Below are 22,138 nucleotides of genomic sequence, written 5' to 3' on the forward strand. Positions count from 1 at the left end.
GGTGCTAATGAGGCCAGATCTGATGGTCTGATCCTCACATGTGCCAGATAGCTTCAAAACTATAAAAAAATAACTTTCAAAACTAAGGGACTAAGCCCTTTGCTGTGCAAATGCTTATAAATACATTGTACTGATTGAAAGAGGAGACACTTCAGAGCAATCTAGCATCACTGTTGGAAATGACAGTCCCAAATCTTTTACATATTGATGGATGGCTTAAATATTAATATCTAGAGAACAGCCTAGTCACAAAAATGAAGACATGGAGAGAATTTTCACCATCATTTATGATAGATGCCATTACAGGACAGGAGAATTCAGAGATAAGTACTGGTTCTCTTACTGCCATTTTGGACTTATGGATATAAGACTCAAGCAAGGCCAGGGATGGAAGTACCAAGGTTCCATTTGTCCTCAAACATACAAGAAAAATTTCAGTCACTCACCATTAGGGCGAGAAAAGGTTGCAGCTTGGGGGAACCACCACCATGCATCCTGACCTATGTCTGTTGTCTCTTTATGAGGGTCAGTGTCAGCTAGGGTGGATTAAAAAAAGACTTCTGACAGGCAAGGGTTTTAGCTGGGTATTCAAGCATGAGTAGCGCTTAAATAGAGAGAAGGGTATTTCGGGTAGGGCAGGAAGAAGCCAAAAGTACAGGCCAGAGTAAGGAAACCATCTTGACTGGATGAAGGAAAAATATGCAGAGCACAGCTTGAAAACTCTGAATTCTACCCACTCAAACCAGAAACTTAGAAGTTATCCTTAACTCTTCCCTTTCATTCTTCCCTGATATTTAGTCAGCAAGTCCTATAGATTCTATGACTTCAGTATCTACACTATTCATCCCATAGCAATTCTTAAGTATAGAGCATGAGCCAATGATATGTAAACAAGTCCTTCCAGTTAAGCTGTAAACTGATCCAGAAACTCAAGTCCATTCTTTGTTTTTTATGGGTAAACAACATTAAGTTCCATAGCTTTAACTTAACAAACAACTAAGGGCTACTTAAAGCTTTTTAAGGATTACTAAAATCTGGTATTCATAAACTAAAATAGTCATACCATCTAGAATTTACTGTGGATTCCAATTCAGTATTGTAACTCCCTCATAACTCAGCAATGCTGCAAAACTCATGTCAGTGTGCATACTGGTATTCTATTTCCTTGATTCTAATACCAAATCTAAGGCATACCATCAATTTAATAATGGGTTTTTAATAAAAAGAAAACACTGCATTAAATGTACCCATTGACCATAAGATGCATTCCAACTTGCAAATGTAAAAAAAGAGAAAGAGTGCTTTAGAATTGAGAAAATATCAAGTTGGAAACCTTGATTTTTAGGAAGATAGCTTTATTATCATTGTGTCATTGACACTATTATGAGTTGCTTTCTAAATTATAGAATACTGTGAGTTTAGCTTCAACATTACTGGTAAAATTTGTCATGAGTTGTTTGGCTAAACTAGAGTTCAGAGTGCAAATGTATAAGCAAATATGCCCAAGGCCGCTGTACTTCATGTTCCTGTACATAGAATGCTCTTTCCCCAGATAAACACACAGCTTGGTCCTTCACCTCTGTTAGTTGTCTGGTGAAATGTTATTTTCTTAGGGAGACCTCCCTGACCACTCCATTTAAAATTTAGCCATTTCCAATGACAGCACTCTCCAACCCCTTTCTTTTAGCATTGATCATTATACCTCATTTCACCACAGGGCTCTGTTATCGTTTGCATTAACTCATGTAACCTCAGTCCCAAGAGCGGCACTGAGCATGCCTTAGGTGCTCAGTAAATATTTGTGAAATTGAGTAAAAGAAAGTATACGTGCGCATTTCAATGTACAATTTTCAACTACTTAGACTTTAGGACATTTGTGCACTGTATTCAAATACGAATTCATCCATATTCACAATAGCAAAAGAGATGAACACAAATATCCTCCCCACAATGTACAGGTATAATGCACTTCAATGGTGACAATTTATGTGTTACTTAGGTAACTTGCAACATACTACCTAGGTAAGTGTGGTAATATATGTGGATTATATTAAAAATTAGAGGGAAATAGAAAATCAAAAAAATAAGCTCATATTCCTCTTTTGTAAAGTGTATTGTATGCAATTTATATATCTTCCTCTCAAATTCTTCGTTATCACTGTATTCCTTTTCCAATGAAAGTCTGTGTGTTTGTGTGTGTATGTGTTGGGTAGGATCCCACCACCTAGCATAGTACTTGGTATATGCTATATTTTATGAAATCTAAAATATCATTGTTTTTTAAGATGATCATTATTTTTTACACCACTAAGGAAAAAAATACTACCAATTAAACAAAGGCATGGCATCAATTTTAAGATGCATATACATTTTAAAGTGTGTCTTACACTGATGAAATCTGATAGTAGGTACTTAAGGTTTAAGGATTAAATTACTTTTATTATGCAATGGAATAAGGGACAGAATTAAGGGGTAGCAACAGTAACCTATACAATCCAGTGTGCTGCTCCATTTGGGATACAAGAATGAGAAGCATGTCAGTGGAATAGGATATCCTAAGGATACAGCCAGTGAAGAAACCAAGAGGAAGGGAATCCAGTTCTACTCAGATTTTAATGGTTCAAGTAGCCTTCAACATGGAAGGAGGCATTCCTCAGGGCTACAAATAATTGGTCCTGAGCCTGCAGGCTAGTGCCAAGGAGGGCAGGAATTATGTTGCTCTGCTTAGTTGCTTTAATAAGAGAAAAAAATCAAGAGAAGTAAAGCCTTATGATTTCCATGTAACTACAGCATATTACATTACTTTGATGTTAATGCAATTACTTACTTACAATTTGTGATGATTTAAATGCATTTTTCAGAAAAGGAAAAGAATGATACAAAATTTTTTGACAAAAAAAATCCTGATTAAAAAGTCTACAAAACACTATCTTAACATTCTCCTTGCTGCTGCTGCTAAGTCACTTCAGTCGTGTTCGACTCTGTGCGACCCCATAGACGGCAGCCCACCAGGCTCCCCTGTCCCTGGGATTCTCCAGGCAAGAACACTGGAGTGGGTTGCCATTTCCTTCTCCAATGCATGAAAGTGAAAAATGAAAGTGAAGTCACTCAGTCGTGTCTGATTCTTAGCGACCCCATGGACTACAGCCCACCAGGCTCCTCCGTCCATGGGATTTTCCAGGCAAGAGTACTGGAGTGGGGTGCCATTGCCTTCTCCGAACATTCTCCTTAAATTACACCTATTGTTACTGGAGTTTGTATCTCTTGATATCCAAGAGATAAACAGATGGCTTTCAGAGGTTTACTAAAGGTTGGCTGAGTAATTATTTTCCTTACTGTCTAAGTCAAATGCAAACTGAAGCTTTAATTGACTCATAGCATTTCATGAGCAACTATTAATAAATTAGTGTTTGCAGAATCAATGATGTACTAATGCCATCTTTGAGTCCGATCAAGCTTTTGAGAAGTATCTTCTTAATATTTTAAGTGAGAAACAATTCTTAAAATTGACCAACAGATTAAAAAGCTTATACTTGGGCCAAATGCATTGAAAATTTCATCTTACTTCATTCAAATATCTTCTCTTTGAAGTATGTTATTATGTAATATGCAATGGGCTGAGATTTTAGCACATACTATCTACTTATTTGAGTCAAGTGAGATGGCATAACAAGAATTATTAACACAAGAATTGGTACTTTTGGGATAGGTTTCTGATATTGCCACAGTACCCAACTGGTTGTTGGGAGCCATTTGAATTGTGGGAAGGAAGATTAATAATTCTGTGCAGTATTTTCAATAATGATTCACCCTAGAGCAGTCAGAGCTAACGACCAAGTAATGGGATTATGGTCTGAATAACCTTTCTGGCTCCCAGAATAAGACACTTCAAAATTACTGGGCCCTCCAGAGATCAGCAAGATAAAGCTGAAGGATAATAAACTACTAGAAGGTAGTATCAGTGTAGGTTGTACACTCTTAATGTCAGAAGAACTTTAAAAATCATTCAGACTTATCTGCCTTCATTGGTTTAGCCAGTTATATCTGAAAACAGGGATCTAGAATAGGGGTCAGCAAACTATGAGCTGGGGGCAGGGATCAAATGTAGCTGCTACCTGGTTTCAAAGAATCCATGGCCTAGGAAACTTTTTTTTCATTTTAAATGGTTGGAAAAAAAAGAATATTTCGTGATACATGAAAATTACATGCAATTCAAATTTAACTGTCTATAAATAAAGTTTTAGTTAAACATAGTCAGGCACATTCATTTACACATTGTCTATGACTGCTTTCACACTAAAACAGCAGAGCAATGAAGTATCACCTCACACCTGTCAGATCAGCCATCATTAAAAAGTAAAAATGGAACTACCATATGACTCCTGGCTATATATATATATATAAAACCCCCACTAATTTGAAAAGATACACACACCCTATGTTCATAGCAGCATTAATGATAACTGCCAAGATATGGACGCAACATAAGTGACCATCAACAGATGAATGGATAAAGGAGATGTGGTGCACATGCACAATAGAATACTACTCACTCATAAAAAAGAATAAAAATTTGCCATTTGTAACAACATGGATGGACTTGCAGAGCATTATATTAAATGAAATAAGTCAGACAGAGAAAGACAAACACTGTATGATATTGCTTATATGTGGAATCTAAAAAATAAAACAAACTAGTGAGTATAACAAAAAAGAGGCAGACACAGATATAGAGAACAAACTAGTTGTTATGGGAAGGGGGAAGAGAGAAGGGGGAGGGACATTATAAGGGTAAGGGATTAAGACATGATTTCTCATTATGGCCTGACTTTTACCTATCTAGTAGGTAAGACTAGAAGATATTCAGGATTCTTTTATCTTTAAAATTAAGTACCTCATCAGGAACGATCCCTTTTCTCCCTTCCTGCAAGAAAACTCACAGAAAATTACTACTGGATGCTGGTAATTTGTTATTTACAGGCACCTAGTAATACTTACTTTTTCTGTTTTATTTTATTTATTTATTTTTCTTTTTAAAAAATTTTGTTTTATTTTAAATGTTCTGTTTTATTTAATCCACATGTAGCTTATTTTTCAATGTTTTTATCCCTGTAAATCCACTTACGCCCTTGAAAAATGGTAGGATATAAAACAGTCCAATTCTAACATGAATTACAGCTGGTTAGGCATAACAACAAATTAGCCTCCTTTACATCTGATTCTTGCTTTTCGGTGACACATAAGATAGCTGAAATGTTTAGAGGATCAGTAACATGTTGAAAAGAAGAAAAATATTCAATTTCTATGACTCCAAATGAACTCATGATTTTCATGGTTACTTCTTGTGATGTATGGGAAATCTCTGCTGTAATTTGTTTCCTCGATATAAAACTAAGATAGATAAACTACCCAAAGAGACCAAGCAATGCAGTCTAGTAAAAAGAAGCATTTGAAACTTAGATCTGAGACTGTCTAACAGTCAGTGGGAATTCATACTTTTCATAAATTATATACATATACACAATCACATGGATGTAATATTTATATGTGAGGAGGTAGGGAAGAAGAGTGGGAGAGAGTAAGGGGGAAAAAGGAATCTTGATAAAGGTCAAGGTAATTCATTCCAGTACTAGAGATATAAAAATCTATGAAATACATTTTCTTTCAGGCATTAAATTAATTTGCTAATGGCATTGCATCATTCTTTCACTTAAGGTAATCATATCTTCCTTTCAAGTACAAATAAAAAATTTCCCTTGATCTACAGAGTATCTCACTTTGGCTAAGATTTTATTTCATAATTAACTTTGTGTACATTTTTCATTCATGAGAAACAAAATTTAAAAATGAAGTTTAAAAATGTGTTGACTTTAAATTTTTATAAGTTCCATAGCTACATGTCAGTTTAGGACAACCTGAGAAAATAAGTTTCTTGTCACTTATCAGACAATATAGTTTTGGGACTTCCTGGTTGGTCCAGTGGTTAAGACTTCGAGCTTCCACTGTGGGGGCTCGGTTTCGATCCCTGGTAGGGAACGAAGATCCTGCATGCTGTGCGGCATGGCCAAAAAAAGAGAAAAGACAAGATCGTTTTTTTCAGTAGCTTCTTTCTTTTCAACCTAAGTTACTGGAGAATTTTATTTTCTTCACAGGCTAAACAGACAGAAGTTCATAGGATCTTCTCTTAATTATCCCTTTCTCTTTAACCGACATTTTACCCTTTAGTGGTTCAGATGCACTGAGAAAGAAAGGCAGAGAATATGAGCAAGAAAGTGGTGGCTAAAGGAGAAGAGAATCGGTTTTAGAGACAGTCGGTCAGGGAATAGAAAAGTTCCCTTGGTTCCCACTCTTCTCTCCTCAAATACTTTCCAAGGATTTGTCAATATTTAAAAGCACACAATTAAAGCTTCATGTATTCTAGGATGTGTTCCCATTCCTTTGGTTTGAGCCAAACAGGAGCTCTTTGGGTTTAACTTTTTTTTTGGATGGGTGGAGGTGAAATGTTTAGTTTTTTTTTGTTTTTTTTAAGCAAAATAATATCATCTGTATTTAAATTATGTCACGTAAATAACATTCACAAGGGCTTTCCTGGTGGCTCAAATGGTAAAGAGTCTACTTGCAATGCGGGAGACCTGGGTTGGATCCCTGGGTTGGGAAGATCCCCTGGAGAAAGGCACGGTAACCCACTCCAGTATTCTTGCCTGGAGACTCTCCATGGACAGAGGACCCTAGCAGGCTATAGTCCATGGGCTCGCAGGACATGACTGAGCAGCAAAGCACAAGGAGACAGTAACATTCAAAGAAAAGAACAGGTGACTTACCTAAGATGGTTAATTCAAAATGTCCAAGGCTTCGGGCGCTCTTAAAATGATCAAGTTTTGGGACCCTTCCTTCTGGTGGTACGTATTTTGCAGGCTGAGAATTAAACTGCTGACCAAGAAAATGTCTGTGCTCGGAACTAAATTTTCGTGGAATACTTTCAGGATGAACCCGGCTGTAACGCAGGTGATCTATCAAGCTGAACTTCTTGTCTCTCCACAGCTGACTTTCCCATTTATCACTTATAGTTTTTTTGGCTCTCACTACGAAGGTATGACTGGGGTTTTCTCGACCTGCTAAAGAAACAATGAGATAAACACAAATAAACTATTACTTATATTAAACATAAATAAACTATTATTTATATTACTTATAAACTAATGAAATCAGGTAATTCAGTACAAAGAAGCAGATTAATAAGAAATAGCTTAATTAACTGTAAAAATCAAACAGCCACCTAGAAAACATAAACTGAATGTCCAAAAGATAAATGTTATTAAAGTGAGGAATGAACTAAAATTTGCCTTCAAAATAAACTTTTACTCCAAAGTATTAAAAATATTGTTTTCTCTGTTGCTGGAATTAATGAGATTTTTAATTATCTTCTTTATACTTTTTCTGTCTTTCCTAAATGTTCTTAAACAAACAAACATTCCTTTTATTTTCAGTGATAAATTCAAGTTAAGTCAAATTCATGAGAATAAGAACATTTAGAGATTGAACCACTCCTCACTACTTGTGGAAGGTAAGCTTAAAATAAATTTTGTTAACTTTTGCTAAAAGTACCCTGAACAAATACAAAATATAGTCTATTTCTTGGATATAACACTCTTTCAAAAGGACCATTTATATGATATTCCTTTCAGATATAAATAACATATGAAAAACAAAGAGGGAACTAAATTGAAAGACCACTTCAACTCTTGATTGTTCTCTGTCATCAAGTCCATTTATCATTTATGTACAACTTACTTAACATATTTAGTTTCTAAGGCAGAATATAATTTATCTCTTACACACTGTGATATTCATTCACTCAGCAAACCTATTATGTACCAGATACTGCACTGAGGAATTTGGTAAAATAACATTTTAATTTAATAATATACACTGGAATCTGAAGACATAGAGTAGAATCAGTAAAAAAGCCAGATTTTAGCACTTCTCACTTTGTCAGTTCTGCTAGCTCAGACAACCTGAAGCAAATTGTTTTTTCAGAACTTCATTCCTAAGTTTAATAAGGTTGCTGAATTGCTTCCTTGTATGCTGCTCGTGCCTTGGCGTTTATTATTTTCCTAATATAAAAGACCTTGCTGAGACAGAAGGGTGTTTCAACAGCGAGGTTTCAGTGTGGTTAATATATCACTTCTGCTTTTGGACTTTATTCCATATCCCCAGACTACTTTCTTGGTTTCTTAACCCTAGACAGAGACTGAACATTTATTACGAGGTAAAATACTAGACTGAATTTTGAGAGAAGATAAAGAAGTTGAACTTCTTACCAGGAATTTAAAATACTGCAATATTACAAAAGAGTTTCTTTTTAATTCTCAAAATTTAGTTGATGAACACACTTAACTTCCTTATAATACCGCTTGATAACAAAAAGGATAGAACATATAATCACATGTGAAAAGGAAAGGACTCAATAAAAGCCAAGAGGAAAACTCTAATAGGACTAAACTGGAGATTGGGCAATGGATTTAATCCTTTTATCTTCTAGAAATGAATTCCTCTTATCTAAACTAATAAAAGTACATAATCAGATCAGCAATAAGTAGATATTACAACCCAATATAGTGAGAATTCCTGACTGATTTGTTCTAAAATACGCAAAGAACAAGTTATAGGCCATTCCAATTTTGAAAAATTAAATAATTTCATCTACTCCATAGGAAAAAAAATCCTCTAATTCACACTGTCTGATAAGAATAAGTCTGATAGTCTGATATATTTTCTGTGCTTGTGTTCTCATTTGAGTGTTAAGAACTGGCAAGGTTTAATGTTCACATGAAAAAGTTCTTCTGAAAAAAATAATGTATAGTTTTTTAATTTAGTAACTTGGGACTGTAACTATCTCAATTATATGTTTCAAAATTAATACAAATGGGTATGAGATCAGTACAGGAGATATTGGCAGTCACCGGTTATGAATAGTAAGATTTCAAGGGCAACAATTAGGAAAGAGACAAAATGTATCTAGAGTCCAGGTTTTTCTAAAAATGGAAAATCATATACTATAATTCTTCAATTTTTAGCTTGAATATTACTAATATTACCATACAAAACACATTATGCTTTAGGCCCAATACATAACTAAGATGGGCTTCCTGGTGGCTCAGTGGTAAAGAATCCACCTGCAAAGCAAGAGACCCAGGTTTGATTCCTGGGTTGGGAAGATCCCCTGGAGGGCACGGCAACCCACTCCAGTATTCTTGCCTGGAGAATCCCATGGACAGAGGAGCCTGGTGGGCTACAGTCCATAGGGTCACCAAGAGTCAGACACGACTGAAATGACTGAGCATGCACATATGCACATATCTAAGATACAGCTTAATTACCTAGCAAAATTATACACACACATATATAATTATTTATCAGAATTATAGTAATCATTCTTATTTTAGTGAATCATTTTACCCTTATTCCTGATGAGAATGGATATATATTTTAATGAAGAAAAATTTCAGAATACCACATTTAGGTTGTGAGTTGAAAAGGTCATTGTATAAATGTGTATGTGTGGTGATTTTGTTTCTTCACTGAATCTACACTAAGCATTTCATTATGTGGATAAGAGTGACAGGTAGGGGTGTATGAAGGCATAGGGGAGTGGGAAGAGCTATTTCCTTTGCCTCTTTCCTGTTTGCCTTCAATGACCCCATGCTGGTGCAAGAGCTACAAGACTGGGAAAAAACAGGGTATTTCAGTCAGTGATCAGGTCTGTGCTTGGTAGCAAACATATAAGGACTTTGTAAAGGATGGTGTAAGTCAGAAGCTACTTATAATGTCTTATGATCTCAGTAGTACTATCACTGTTTATTGCTAGATTTTCAGTGTATGTCTCATTTACTTATGTTACCAGATACAAAGGATAAGATGTTAAACTCTGTAATCTTCAAAATACCTAACACAATCAAATTGCATACACAAATTAGCTATATATTCACAAAATGAGTACTTTTGAATTTACACACATAATAATTTCCAAAACTAACATGAAACATATCTGGGAATACATTAGTAACCATGTTAACACATATAGATCCAAATTCATTCATTAAGCCTGAAATATAATAACACAAAGGGGACTGTGTAAAACTAGAAAGCTTCTGCATGGCAAAGGAAACCATCAACACAAAGGAAAGGCAACCTACTGAATGGGAGAAAATGACTGCAAATCATATATCTGATATGGGGTTAATATCCAAATATATAAATAATTTGTTTACCTCAGTAAACAAAAATAAGCAATATGATTAAAAAGGGGGGAGAGGATCTGAATAGACATTTTCCCAAAGGCATACAGTTGGCATACAGGTGCATAAAAAGATGTTTAACATTATTACTAGCAAAATGCAAATAAAACCCACAAGGTATCATCTCACACCTGTTAATATGGATATTATCAAAAATACAAGAATAAACAAGTGTTGGTGAGCATGTGGAAAAAAGTCAACCCCTATGCACTGTGGGAATGTAAACTGGTACAGCCACTATGAATAACAGTATGGAGGTTCCTCAAAAAAATAAAAATAGAACAACAATATGATCCAGCAATTCCACTAGTGGGTATTTATCCAAAGAAATAAAAAACACTAACTCATAAAGATATATATACCCCCATGTCCACTGTAGCATTATTTACAATAGCCAAGACCTGAAAACAACCTAAGTGCCCATCAATGAATGAATGGATAAAGAAAATGTGGTATATTATTATTCATTCATAAAGGGAAATCTTAACTTGGATGAATCTTGAGGACACTATGCTAAGTTAAGTAAGTCAGACGAAGACAAATATTATATGATCTTACTTACATGTGGAATAAAAAAAAGACCACTCAAAAAAACAAGCTCACAGATACAGAAAACTGACTGATGGTTGCCAGAAACAAGGGTTTGGGAGGGGATAGGTGAAGTGGGTCAAAAGTTATAAAATAAATAAGTCAAGGAGATGTAATGTACAGCTTGGTGACTATAGTTAATACCATACTGCATATCTGAAACTTACTAAGAGTAGATCTTTTTCATCACAAGAAAACAAATTTTTATAACTATGTATGGTAATGAATGTTAACTAGACTTATTGTGGTAATCATTCTGCTATACATACAAATACCAAATCATTATGCTGTACACCTGAAATTAATATAATATTATATGCTAATTATACCTCAATTTAAAAAAGAAAAAATGTAAAAGAGTTTTGTAAATTAGGAAGAACCATTATCAACTTCATGTATCGGACACTTCTTGAGAAACTATCTCCTTAACAGGTATGCTATAGTGGGGATTTGGGACACTACACTAACTGAATAAGATTTGATCTTTTGCTCACACTCCAGTTACATTTCTCTATTTTTTTTTTAACAATTCTGACCATTTAAATTTAATTATCAGTTTCTTTAAGGTTTGCTTGCTCTGAATAGCTAAAAGTTATCAATATATTTTAAATATTGATAATAATTAAGAAAAATAAAGAGAAATTAAATTTAAAGGCAATTATTTATAATCCTGGGCAAAATAGTTTATTATGAAAATCATATAGATTCAAAAAAAATAAAAAATTAAACCAGTCATTCATATGGTAACACATCCCAGGGTTTATACTCACATAATCTGTAAGAATTAACGGATTATTTTTACTTAGTTTCCAGATTTTTTCTGTAGAGGGATGCTATACAAATGTGACAACTCTGAGAAACATTTACAGTTTAAAAAGTACTTTTGAACATCTGTTTAAAAGTCTTAGGCTAATTTTATTAAGTAAATAAAGGGATGCTATCATCCCTTTTGAGTGCATGCCAGTCACTGAGTCCCATCCAACTCTTTGCAATGCCATGGACTGTAGCCAACCAGGCTCCACTGTCCATGGAATTTCCCAGGCAAGAATACTGGAGTGGGTTGCCATTTCCTCCTCCAGGGGATCTTCTTGACCCAGGGACTGAACCCGCATCTCCTGCACTGGCAGCTGATTCTTTACTACTGAGCCATCTGGGAAGCCTGATGTCAATTTCAGAGATGAGTAGGTTGACATATAGAGTGACTGAGTTACCTCTGTTCACACAAGTTAAAAAACAACCAACCAACCAACCCTGAGGTATAGTATTATGGTACATAAACAAAAATGAAAATACAACATAACAACTTTTAGGATTCAGTGAAAGTAGTGATCAGAGGGAAATTTATAACATAAATACTGATATTAAAAAAGATATTCAATAATGTAACATTAAACTTAAAGGAACTAGGAGTGACAGAAGTAATTATGCTTAAAATAAATATAAATGAAATAGAGAATAAAAAACATAATAGAATCTAAGAAAGCAAAAGCTTGTCCTATGTAAAGGCCAGCAAAATTGATAATCGTCACCTCTACAGACCCAAGGAGTGAAGACATAAATAACTAAATTCAAAAATACAATGTGATTCATTACAGAGATAAGAAGAATTAAAATAGAATACTATGAACAATCATACACCATAAATTAGAAAACTGAGCTGAAACAAATTCATAAAAGCAAAAAAAATTGCCAAAACTCATTCAAAAGAAAAAAAAGGAAAAAAAAAATCTCCACAGACCTATAGCAAGTAACAAAAGAGTCCAAAATGCAGTACTTGGATGCAATCTCAAAAACGACTGAATGATCTCTGTTCGTTTCCAAGGCAAACCATTCAATATCACAGTAATCCAAGTCTATGCCCCAACCAGTAATGCTGAAGAAGCTGAAGTTGAATGGTTCTATGAAGACCTACAAGACCTTTTAGAACTAACATCCAAAAAAGATGTCCTTTTCATTATAGGGGACTGGAACGCAAAAGTAGGAAGTCAAGAAACACCTGAAGTAACAGGCAAATTTGGCCTTGGAATACAGAATGAAGCAGGGCAAAGACTAATAGAGTTTTGCCAAGAAAATGCACTGGTCATAACAAACACCCTCTTCCAACAACACTAGAGAAGACTCTATACATGGACATCACCAGATGGTCAACACCAAAATCAGATTGATTATATTTTTTGCAGCCAAAGATGGAGAAGCTCTATACAGTCAGCAAAAACAAGACTGGTAGCTGACTGTGGCTCACATCATGAACTCCTTATTGCCAAATTCAGACTTAAATTGAAGAAAGTAGGGAAAACCACTAGACCATTCAGGTATGACCTAAATCAAATCCCTCATGATTATACAGTGGAAGTGAGAAATAGATTTAAGGGCCTAGATCTGATAGAGTGCCTGATGAGCTATGAATATTCGTGACATTGTACAGGAGACAGGGATCAAGACCATCCCCATGGAAAAGAAATGCAAAAAAGCAAAATGGCTGTCTGGGGAGGCCTTACAAATAGCTTTGAAAAGAAGAGAAGCGAAAAGCAAAGGAGAAAAGGAAAGATATAAACATCTGAATGCAGAGTTCCAAAGAATAGCAAGGAGAGATAAGAAAGCCTTCTTCAGCGACCAATGCAAAGAAATAGAGGAAAACAACAGAATGGGAAAGACTAGAGATCTCTTCAAGAAAATTAGAGATACCAAAGGAACATTTCATGCAAAGATAGGCTCGATAAAGGACAGAAATGGTATGGACCTAACACAAGCAGAAGATATTAAGAAGAGATGGCAAGAATACACAGAAGAACTGTACAAAAAAGATCTTCATGACCCAGATAATCACGATGGTGTGATCACTGACCTAGAGCCAGACATCCCGGAATGTGAAGTCAAGTGGGCCTTAGAAAGCATCACTACAAACAAAGCTAGTGGAGGTGATAGAATTCCAGTTGAGCTATTCCAAATCCTGAAAGATGATGCTGTGAAAGTAATGCACTCAATATGCCAGCAAATTTGGAAAACTCAGCAGAGGCCACAGGACTGGAAAAGGTCAGTTTTCATTCCAATCCCAAAGAAAGGCAATGCCAAAGAATGCTCAAACTACCACACAATTGTACTCATCTCACACGCTAGTAAAGTAATGCTTAAAATTGTCCAAGCCAGGCTCCAGCAATATGTGAACCCTGACCTTCCAGATGTTCAAGCTGGTTTTAGAAAAAGCAGAGGAACAGAGATCAAATTGCCAACATCCGCTGGATCATGGAAAAAGCAAGAGAGTTCCAGAAAAGCATCTATTTCTGCTTTATTGACTATGCCAAAGCCTTTGACTGTGTGGATCACAATAAACTGTGGAAAATTCTGAAAGAGATGGGAATACCAGACCACCTGATCTGCCTCTTGAGAAATTTGTATGCAGGTCAGGAAGCAACAGTTAGAACTGGACATGGAACAACAGACTGGTTCCAAATAGGAAAAGGAGTTCGTCAAGGCTGTATATTGTCACCCTGTTTATTTAACTTATGTGCAGAGTACATCATGAGAAACGCTGGACTGGAAGAAACACAAGCTGGAATCAAGATTGCCGGGAGAAATATCAATAACCTCAGGTATGCAGATGACACCACCCTTATGGCAGAAAGTGAAGAGGAACTAAAAAGCCTCTTGATGAAAGTGAAAGTGGAGAGTGAAAAAGTTGGCTTAAAGCTCAACATTCAGAAAACAAAGATCATGGCATCTGGTCCCATCACTTCATGGGAAATAGATGGGGAAACAGTGGAAACAGTGTCAGACTTTATTTTTCTGGGCTCCAAAATCACTGCAGATGGTGACTGCAGCCATGAAATTAAAAGACGCTTACTTCTTGGAAGGAAAGTTATGACCAACCTAGATAGAATATTCAAAAGCAGAGACATTACTTTGCCAACAAAGGTTCGTCCAGTCAAGGCTATGGTTTTTCCTGTGGTCATGTATGGATGTGAGAGTTGGGACTGTGAAGAAGGTTGAGTACCGAAGCATTGATGCTTTTGAACTGTGGTGTTGGAGAAGACTCTTGAGAGTCCCTTGGACTGCAGAGAGATCCAACCAATCCATTCTGAAGGAGATCAGCCCTGGGATTTCTTTGGAAGGAATGATGCTAAAGCTGAAATCCAGTACTTTGGCCACCTCATGCAAAGAGTTGACTCATTGGAAAAGACTCTGATGCTGGGAGGGATTGGGGGCAAGAGGAGAAGGGGACGACAGAGGATGAGATGGCTGGATGGCATCAATGACTCGATGGACATGAGTCTCAGTGAACTCTGGGAGTTGGTGATGGACAGGGAGGCCTGGCGTGCTGCGATTCATGGGGTCGCAAAGAGTCAGACACGACTGAGCGACTGATCTGATCTGATAGCAAGAAAAGAGATTCAAAAGAAAATTTAAAAGGCTATTCCATTTAAAATAGCAACTAAAAGTATAAAATACCTAGGAATAAAATTTAAGCAAGGAGGTGAAAGACTTCTATACTGAAAACTACAAAACATTGTTGAAATAAATTAAAGAATACCTAAAAATGAACAGAAAGAAATCCCATGTTAATGGAGTAGAAGAACTAATATTATTAAGACATCAATACTATCCAAAGTACCTGCAGACTCAACGCAACCCATATCAAAATCCCAAAAGCTTATTTTGCAGAAATGGTCAAATGGATTCTTAAATTTTATATGGAATTACAAGTCCTCAACGCTAAAGCAATCTTGAACAACAGGGACAAAGTTGGAGGGCTCATACATCCCAATTTCAACAGCTGATACAAAGCTATAGTAATCAAAATACTGTGGTGCTGGCATAGGGACATACATATAGACCAGTGAAAAATAATTTGATATTTAACAATGGTTTTCAATTCAGTGGATACTAAGTCAATGCAATTTTTCCTATTCATTGTCCATGGACTACAGGAAACTTAGTGATACTTCCCCATGTTGATGGCAATAATTTATCTGACCATTAACAACCTTTCAAGTTTATATTGGTTCTACTTCAAATCCAAGAGGCCTGTGCTCTGGACTCTGTTTTCTAAGTGGTTATTACACCTCAGTCTATAATCATTTAGGCCTCTAGTTCTTAAATGTCCATGAGCAGTTTTAGTTTTAGTTCCTATTCACCACTTAATCTTTTTTGTTTCTGCCACTTAGGGATTTTTAATTCTTGCTTTCAACTTGGTTAAATATTTATACTACAATGATTTCCCCCTTATTTTCTATCTTTTATTTGGGGTGGAGTACAATCCAAATCCCTTTGTGGGTTCTTAATCTGTCAGACTGACTAGAAGTCAATTCTCAAATAAGAATAACTCATAAAGCAAGAAGGATCTAAAGTATTAAAATGTCTACAGAGACGACCCCTTATAAGATCTGCTTTAAACAAACTCACTTTAAGGATACCCTGCCAGAACTAAATTTGTGTCAGAAAATTTGTCACTTCAGAAAAAAAAGCCCCAAAACTGAAACTACAACTATCTTTTAAGCTTTAACTACGGTTATTGTCAAATAAAAATTAAACTTCCTACTTCATTCTTCTCTTAATTAAAAATAGTACATCTGAAGGAATGTACTACCAGGGAACCAATTTACTAAGTGTTGTTCAGTTCAGTTACTCAGTTGTGTCCGACACTTTTTGACCCCATGAACCATAGCACGCCAGGCCTCCCTGTCCATCACCAACTTCTGGAGTCTACCCAAACCCATGTCCATTGTGTCAGTGATGCCATCCAACCATCTCATCTTCTGTTGTCCCCTTTTCCTCCTGCCCTCAATCTTTCCCAGCATCAAGGTCTTTTCAAATGAGTCACTTCTTTCCATCAGCTGGCCAAAGTATTGGAGTTTCAGTTTCAACCTCAGGGCCTCCAATGAACACCCAGGACTGATCTCCTTTAGGATGGACTGGTTAGATCTCCTTGGAGTCCAAGGGACTCTCAAGAGTCTTCTCCAACACCACAGTTCAAAAGCATCAATTGTTCGGCGCTCAGCCTTCTTTATAGTCCAACTCTCACATCCATACATGACTACTGGAAAAACCATATCCTTGACTAGACGGACCTTTGTCGGCAAAGTAATGTCTCTGCCTTTTAATATGCTGTCTAGGTTGGTCATAACTTTCCTTCCAAGGAGTAAGCGTCTTTTAATTTCATGGCTGCAATCACCATCTGCAGTGATTTCAGAGCCCAGAAAAATAAAGTCAGCCACTGTTTCCACTGTTTCCCCATCTATTTGCCATGAAGTGATGGGACCAGATGCCATGATCTTAGTTTTCTGAATGTTGAGCTTTAAGCGAACTTTTTCACTCTCCTCTTTCACTTTCATCAAGAGGCTCTTTAGATCCTCTTCACTTTCTGCCATCAGGGTGGTGTCATCTGCATATCTGAGGTTACTGGCATTTCTCCTGGCAATCTTGATTCCAGCTTGTGTTCTTCCAGCCCAGCATTTCTTATGACGTACTCTGCATATAAGTTAAATAAGCAGGGTAACAATATACAGCCTTGACGTACTCCTTTTCCTATTTGGAACCAGTCTGTTGTTCCATGTCCAGTTCTATCTGTTGCTTCTTGACCTGCATACAGGTTTCTCAAGAGGCAGGTCAGGTGGTCTGGTATTCCCATCTCTTTCAGAATTTTCCACAGTTTATTGTGATCCACACAGTCAAAGGCTTTGGCATAGTCAATAAAGCAGAAATAGATGTTTTTCTGGAACTCTCTTGCTTTTTCCATGATCCAGCGGATGTTGGCAATTTGATCTCTGGTTCCTCTGCCTTTTCTAAAACCAGCTTGAACATCTGGAAGGTCAGGGTTCACATATTGCTGAAGCCTGGCTTGGAGATTTTTGAGCATTACTTTACTAGCATGTGAGATGAGTCCAATTGTGTGGTAGTCTGAGTATTCTTTGGCGTTGACTTTCTTTGGGATTGGAATGAAAACTGACCTTTTCCAGTCCTGTGGCCACTGCTGAGTTTTCCAAATTTGCTGGAAAATTAAGTGTAGCACTTTCACACCATCATGTTTTAGGAATTGAAACAGCTCAACTGGAATTCCATCACCTCCACTAGCTTTGTTCGTAGTGATTCTTCCTAAGGCCCACCTGACTTCATATTCCAGGATGTCTGGCTCTAGGTGAGTGTGAGTAATCACACCTTCGTGATTATCTTGGTCATGAAGATCTTTCTTGTACAGTTCTTCTGTGTATTCTTGCCACCTCTTCTTAATATCTTCTGCTTCTGTTAGGTCCATACCATTTCTGTCCTTTATTGTGTCCATCTTTGCATGAAATGTTCCCTTGGTATCTCTAATTTTCTTGAAGATATCTCTAGTCTTTCCCATTCTATTGTTTTCCTCCATTTCTTTGTATTGATTGCTGAGGAAGGCTTTCTTATCTCTCCTTGCTATTCTTTGGAACTCTGCATTCAAATGGGAATATCTTTACTTTTCTCCTTTGCTTTTCGCTTCTCTTCTTTTCAGGCTATTTGTAAGGCCTCCTCAGACAACCATTTTGCTTTTTTGCATTTCTTTTTCTTAGGGAATTAAGTGTTGTACTGGTGCAAAATTCAGAACAATTTTGGACTAGTACTTTTGACAAGGATTTCAGGTAATATAAATAAAAATAGAAACAAAAATAACTAGCTACATATCTACTTAAAGTATTTATATTATGCCAGTGGCAGGCACAACCCAAAAATGCACAATCAAATCAAACAGCAGTATGTATATAATAATAGTATTCCACAAAGTCTTCATAAAATCATTATCATTATCAAACCAACATACAGTCGGAGGAGCTTGGCATGCTTGGTTTACTTTCTTTTGTTTGTGAAGAAGTTTCTGGTTGAGGTACAGGAATTCTGCAAAAGATTAAAAAAAGATAACAGTTATAAAAACAGACTTTAATGGGAAAACTGTTTCCATTTGGAATTTATTCTAATCCAATACAATTAGAAAATTTATAGGTTTAGTTTCTTGAAAGTAATGCATTAGAAATGTAAGGAAAACACATTCAAATTCTGAACAAATATCCATACTAACATAATTCAAATACTGAAACAGAGTTATATGTTTTTTTAAGGAGTATTACACAAAAGAAAGTATTCAACTTTTATTAAATTAGTTGACACTAAAGATGGATATATATATATTTCATTCCCTACAATATAAATTAAATTATTCAGTGGCCTCCTTTCATATTTGCTTTGTTCAAATATTCTGGAAAACAAACTGCCTTAACTCTCCAACCTCATTTCAGAGTTTTCTATAAGCCTCATGCTGCTTCAAAACATCACGTTTTTCCTTCAGCCAGAAAAACCTTATTCCCCCTTTCCTTTGCCTGGTTAACTCTTATTCAGCCTTCAAAATTTAGTTCGTAGCATTATTTTCTATAAGAAGCCATCCTTGATCTCTACTCAAGGTTCACTAATCTTTATTTATGCTGTAATAGCTCTAAGAATAAATATTATCATACCACTCACCACATGATATTAAAATTACTGGCCTTTCAGTTTATTTCCTCTACCAGATTCTACTTGCTCTACAAAAACATAGACTTTATCTATTTTTGTATCTCCACAGAATAGCCACTCAATAATTGTTTATTGAAAGAAAAATAAGTGAAAAGGAAGCATCTTATTTTGAAGCTGACGAGAGAAACTTGCACTTATAACAAAGACCTCCTTCTTAAAAACTTTCAGTAAATTTCTATGATGAGTATTTTCTGCTGTTGTAGTTCCAAAACTAAAAGCATAAAGCAAAACAGAAGTGCCATGTTGTAGAATACTGCATAATACTGCTCAGCTTACTTAAGCAATAGAAATGTCTGTTACAATAACAGTATTCTTCATTTTATGAATGAGTTCTTAATGAATGCAAAGAACAAGCTTTCATGAAGGAAGACTTCATTTAAAGAACTCCAGGAAATAAAAACACGTTTTATAGTTGTAATTAAAACTTTTTTCTGAATATCAAAAAATGGTTTATTTCTAAAAATTAATAAACTGATAACATCAGCTCTCAGATATATTTAAATAAATAAAAATTTTTAGTTAGATTACATGTATTTTGAGATCATTAAACAGTATGTATATACTTTTAAATAGGGTCTTCCCGGGTGGCACAGTGGTAAAGAGTCTGCCTGCCAATGCAGGAGATGTGAGTTTGATCCCTGGGTCGAGAAGATACCCTGGAGTAGGAAATGACAACCCACTCTAGTATTCTTGCTTGGAAAATTCCATGGACAGAGGAGCTTGGCAGGCTACAGTCCATGGAGTTGCAGAGTCAGACATGACTGAACAATCGAGCACATACAGCAGCATATACTTTAAAATACATGGTGTTATAAAGTGATTTTTTTCATCTGAAACAAATTAGAAGTAGTTTTCCAAATTCTGACAGCATCATTATATTGTATAGAATTTTTTTAAGTGGCTTAGGAAATTTTTACCAAAACATACAATTATTCATTTGTATGCCTTAAGTGTCTTAAAGGTGAGGGCCTAAATGACAGAAGTGGAGATATCAATGTCTATGGGTACCAACTGAGGAAACTGAAAAAAAGAGATGAAAACTTAAAGCATAAGAAATATAACAGGATGCCTGAGGAAAGAAAGGGAACAGATGGCTAAGACAATAATGTTAAATATGGTGGATAGTAGCTGAATAGTATAAAAATTACGTCAGAGGCAATAAGCTGCACTCTTCATCAACTTATTGGCCTTAGATAAAAGTCATATAGATTGTATAGTATGCCATGCCCTCATTGATATAACAGTATTATAATTAATATTGTAGTCTTTCCTGTGGTCTTCCCCAGTGGCTCAGTGATAAAGAATCACCTGCCAGTGCAGGAGACATGGGTTCAACCCCTGGGTCAGGAAGATTCCCTGGAGAAGGCAATGGCAATCCACTGCAGTATCCTTGCCTGGAAAATCTCATGGACAGAGGAGGGTGGCAAAGATTTGGACATAACTGAGCATGCATGCACAACAAAAGTCATTCCAATAGTGCCTTCTCCTTTCTCATGGGACACTGATAATGATTTTTAAGGATTCACATAACCTTGATATGGTGTACTTTCTTGCTTTATGAAGTAAATACAACCAAGAGAACACAAATAAGTTTTAACATCCCATTTATTATGTTTTATTTCTCAGTGCTAAATTTTGAATGAGTTGATATACTTTGACTACATTTTACTATCTAGTAGAGAGCACCATGGGTCACTAGCTCCCATGTTCATTGATACAACCTCTTAAATGGTCATATTTATTACTACCATAAATTGTACCAGTGGAAACAGACCAATGGGTAATACAGACACTGGAGTCAGCAAGCCAGGAATTAAAATACAACAATGTGCCAGAAGAGTGGCATGCCCAGGTTCCACAAGTAGAGTGCACAGAAGCTCCATGTTTCTTCTCAGACCTTTCTCTATGTGTCTCTTCATTTGGCTCTTCCTGATCTGTAACCTTTACAATAAAACTGTGATTTTAAGTATAGTATTTTTCATTCTAGTGAGCTACTGACTCCGAGCGGGTCATGGGAACTCCTGAATTTGTAGCCAGTTGATTGGAAGTGAGGGGGACCTGGGGACCAGCTGAACTGTAGCCATTAGCACCTGAGGTAAGGTCAATCTTGAGCAGGATTAAGCCCTTAAGAATCTGATGTTAAGTCTGGTTATTAGTATTAAAACTGAATCACAGTATGGCTAGTTGGGTTGGAAACCCCACAAGAGCTCAATGAACCTAACTGATAGGTTTAACAGCACACAGGACATAGTTAAAGAGTAAATGGAGTGACAGGTCCAAACTGAAACACAGAATCAAAAATAGAAATGAAATATGTATATGAGTAAAAAATGCAGTGTAAGAAACTTGTTGGTCAGTCAGAAGCGCTAATATATATGAAGTAGGAATCATGGAAAAAAAGGAAATAATGAGGAAGAAAACATATTTGAAGAAATATGGCAGATGGTTTTCCAAAACTGATGAAAGATATGAATAAACAGATTCAAGAAGCTTCGTAACCTCAAAGCAGTATAAAACAAAGAGAACCACTCCTTGGCACATCACATACAAACAGTTGAAAATCAAAATCAAAATCTTAAAAGCACTCACAGTAAAAAGATACAGTATCTTTGAATGAACAATCAGAAGGCATTAGTCTGATTCTTAATAGAAACAATGAAAGCAATAAAACAGTAGTTTCAGATTTCAAAAAAATAAACCTGCAACCAACTGAAAATATCCTT

At 36.0% G+C, this 22,138-nt stretch overlaps 1 protein-coding gene across 2 annotated transcripts in view; it reads right to left on the reverse strand.

The window, feature by feature from the left end:
* The window catches only part of RADX (RPA1 related single stranded DNA binding protein, X-linked), a 101,438-nt gene that overhangs the window by 12,619 nt on the left and 66,681 nt on the right, over positions 1-22,138 (reverse strand). The window contains exons 11-12 of one of the 2 annotated variants that reach the window (XM_086389676.1): positions 18,670-18,743; positions 6,822-7,115 (exon numbers count right to left, since the gene is read on the reverse strand). In XM_086389676.1, the coding sequence (XP_086245802.1) occupies positions 6,822-7,115; positions 18,670-18,743 (368 nt within the window). The remainder of the gene's footprint in view (positions 1-6,821; positions 7,116-18,669; positions 18,744-22,138) is intronic. The other variant, XM_086389674.1, reaches the window with a different exon arrangement.

Source organism: Bos grunniens, chromosome X (genome assembly GCF_055505025.1).
Source record: "Bos grunniens cultivar Pamir isolate PY7600 chromosome X, Bosgru_T2T1.0, whole genome shotgun sequence".
Taxonomy (NCBI): domain Eukaryota; kingdom Metazoa; phylum Chordata; class Mammalia; order Artiodactyla; family Bovidae; genus Bos; species Bos grunniens.